This window comes from Schistocerca serialis, chromosome 9 (assembly GCF_023864345.2).
Source record: "Schistocerca serialis cubense isolate TAMUIC-IGC-003099 chromosome 9, iqSchSeri2.2, whole genome shotgun sequence".
Taxonomy (NCBI): Eukaryota; Metazoa; Arthropoda; class Insecta; order Orthoptera; family Acrididae; genus Schistocerca; species Schistocerca serialis.
Genome location: NC_064646.1, coordinates 111,119,573 through 111,122,797, shown reverse-complemented (window position 1 = coordinate 111,122,797; position 3,225 = coordinate 111,119,573). Strand labels below are relative to the sequence as shown.

At 35.8% G+C, this 3,225-nt stretch overlaps 1 protein-coding gene across 1 annotated transcript; it reads left to right on the top strand.

Annotated features, from left to right (window-relative positions):
* Positions 1-446: 446 nt before the first annotated feature.
* Positions 447-1,049, top strand: LOC126419404 (uncharacterized). The gene has a single exon (XM_050086593.1). It carries the CDS (start codon positions 447-449, stop codon positions 1,047-1,049), a length of 603 nt encoding a protein of 200 aa, XP_049942550.1.
* The last annotated feature ends 2,176 nt before the right edge of the window (positions 1,050-3,225 follow it).

Genomic DNA, 3,225 nt, shown 5'->3' with positions numbered 1-3,225 from the left:
GCGGTATTGTCTCATGCATAAATAAAGCTTCAAATGTGAAATCGATGAGCTTTGTAAAGCCTGGGGCGCCCCTCTCAGAAATAAGAAAACTAGTTTTTTCTGAAGAAATAAAAAAGCTGTCTTCGAAAGATTTTGTTGTCTTCTTTGGTGGATCTAAGGACATTTATCAAAATGATACATCTAAAGCCTGTTGCGAATTAAACAAGTGTTTATCTGAACTAAATCATACAAACGTTATCCTCGTAAATATACCACAAAGGTACGACTTGATGTCCTGGTCGTGTGTAAACAAGGAAATTAGTGCCGCCAATGAACTTTTTTCCAGTATATGCAAACAATATAGAAATGTTTCTGTTGTTAATATTAATACCATTGGACGCAGATTCCACACTACTCACGGGCTGCACTTAAATGGCCTTGGAAAGCAACTTGTTACATTAAAGCTAATGGAAATTATTCAGAGACTGCAATACTTACCAACAACATCATCAGTGGTACCTGTATCATCATCACAGAAAGTACCAGTATCTCTAGGAGTGACTAATGCAGAATTAGATACAGTAACAGAAAATGCAGCAGAAGTACCTAAAGAAGCAATACTAACAGAAGTAGAATCAACAGCAGCGTCAGAAGAACCACGTTCAGTAACAGCAGAAGTAACTCCTCCAGCATTAGAACGAGCTCCTACAGCAGTAACACCATCTCCCTCACCAGCAGTAACAGCACAAACTACTTCACCAGAAATAGCAGAAGAAACACCATCAGCAACAGCAGAAGCAACTCCTCCAGCAGTAGAACTAATTCCTTTAGCAGCAGCACCATCTCCCACACCAGCAGTAGTAGAACCAACTCCTTTACCAGTAATAGCAGAAACAACTCCTCCACCAGCAGCAACTAAACCAACTTCACCAACAGCAGAAACAGTACAAGCTCCTCCTCCATCACCTTCAAGAGTAGCAGAAAAGAATAGACCAGTCACAGTAAGTAAAGTATCATCTTTGTCTCATGATGAAGTGATACCAAATATTTGGGAAAACATGTTCCTATAAAACTTGTGGACAGTAAAGTGAAACAAACTTCCAACCGTGTTTCAAACAGACCCAAAAAATTACCTAAGAGAAATGAAGATTTTTTATGGTTTATCCCAAGGAAGTCCAACCGCCACCTAACGTAGATTCCAGGGCTGAAAAAACAATTAAATGTTCTCCATTGCCCCATAATAATGTACTCCTCCCCTCCCGTGACAGTAACTCTATCTTATTTCTGCACTTAAATGTCAGGTCTCTGAAAAATAAAGCTGATGAGCTTGGTATACTATTAAAAAGTAACAAAAGAATGATTTTATGTATAAACGAACATTGGTTAAAGGAAGAGGATATAAAACTGTATGTACCATCAGGTTTCAGATTAGCTACATACTTCTGCAGACCCAGTGAATCCTATGGGGGTTCATCCATATATATTAGCAATGATCTAGACCTAAAGTTTTCTGTTTTTGAAGTTAGTGACCTATGCACTAAAGGTGTTTTTGAAGCAGCTGATTTTATTATACCTAGTATACAGCTCATAACTGTGTCTTTATATCACACTCCTGAAAGTAATGTAGAACAATTTATAGAACGTTTAGAAAAACTTGTGATCAGTATACAAAAATATACTAAATACAAAATTTTAATCTTTGGGGATCTAAACATAGACATTAGGAAAATGACAGCCAGAAATGTTAATTTAGTGTATATGTTAAGATCCTATAATCTCTTTTGTGCTAATGAAAGTCCTACAAGGCACTCCTCCTGTCTTGACAATCTAATAACAAATGTATACAAATGTGATTTTGAGCTAGGCTTACTTAATGTCGATTACCTGTCAGAACATAGAGGTATATGGGTGAAACTAATTACTAAAAAACCAAAAGAAGATGAGGAACAAACTCAGTGTGTCAGACTATCTACAGATACAAATATTAGCAAGTATAGAGAAGAACTTAAGTCTATAGATTGGAATACTGTTATACATTCCTCCATAAATGTTGATGAAGCCTTCAGCACATTCCTCAAAATCATTTCTGAAATCTTCCACACATGCTGTCCACTGGTTAAAAAACAAAAAAACAAAAATGTTAGGAAACCTAGCCACTCAACTTTACAGAAGTGGTTTTCACCCCAATTACAAAAACTGAGACTATTGGTAATTACTTGTCACGATAAGGTCAAAAAGGGAGCAGTAGATAAAGAAACTTACAAAAACCTGAAAAGAAAATATAGATCTGAAATTAAAATAGCTAAGTGTAAGGCAAATGGTGATTTCATTAAAAAATCACACAATAAATGTAAGGCTGCATGGAAAGTAATAAAAGCAGAGCTAGGTATGGATATAAACTACAAAGACAACACAAATGCTGCTAACGTCACTGCTGATGATTTCAATCACTTTTTTGTCAACTCTGCCAATCTTAGCCTTCCAACCCATAGCAACCAATTCAACACATACACCTATTTCTCACCCCATATCTGGCAGAAATTTTCAACAAAACATTACAAACATAGTGTCAGCTTGTAAATGAAGAGAAGTACAAGTAACTGATATAATTAAAGCAACCTCTGAATTAGGATACTCTAGATCTGAAGATGTGTATGGCCTGTCAAACTATGTAATTAAAAAAGTTGTAGATCTCATAACATACCCCCTTTGCATACTAATAAACTGGATGCTCTCGAGTGGACACTTTCCAGAATGTCTCAAAAAAACAGTTGTCATACCATTATACAAAAAGGGTGACAAGTCCTGTATCAATAATTATAGACCAATTTCACTTGTGCCTATTCTCTCAAAAATAATAGAACATTGCATAATGCAGCAAATATGCATACACTTATCAGACAATAATATATTAAATGATTCTCAGTATGGATTCAGGTCAAACTTATCAACAGTCAAAGCAGTTGAAAACCTTATCTCTTTTGTACTAAGCACATTTGAGTCAGAATTATCTGCTGAAGCCATTCTAATTGACTTGAGTAAGGCTTTCGACTCAGTTAACCACAAATTATTATTAGATAAACTGTGTTGCTATGGAATCAAACACTTGGAACTCTCACTAATTGAATCATACCTCAGCAATAGAAAACAAATAGTAAAGCATAATGACCAACAGTCACAGACTTTAAGTATAAAACGAGGTGTTCCTCAGGGCTCAGTGCTTGGCCCTCTACTATTTATATTGTT

What these genes read in the sequence shown, in the direction of transcription:
- LOC126419404 (XM_050086593.1), top strand. Translation starts at nt 447, where the DNA reads ATGGAAATTATTCAGAGACTGCAATACTTACCAACAACATCATCAGTG.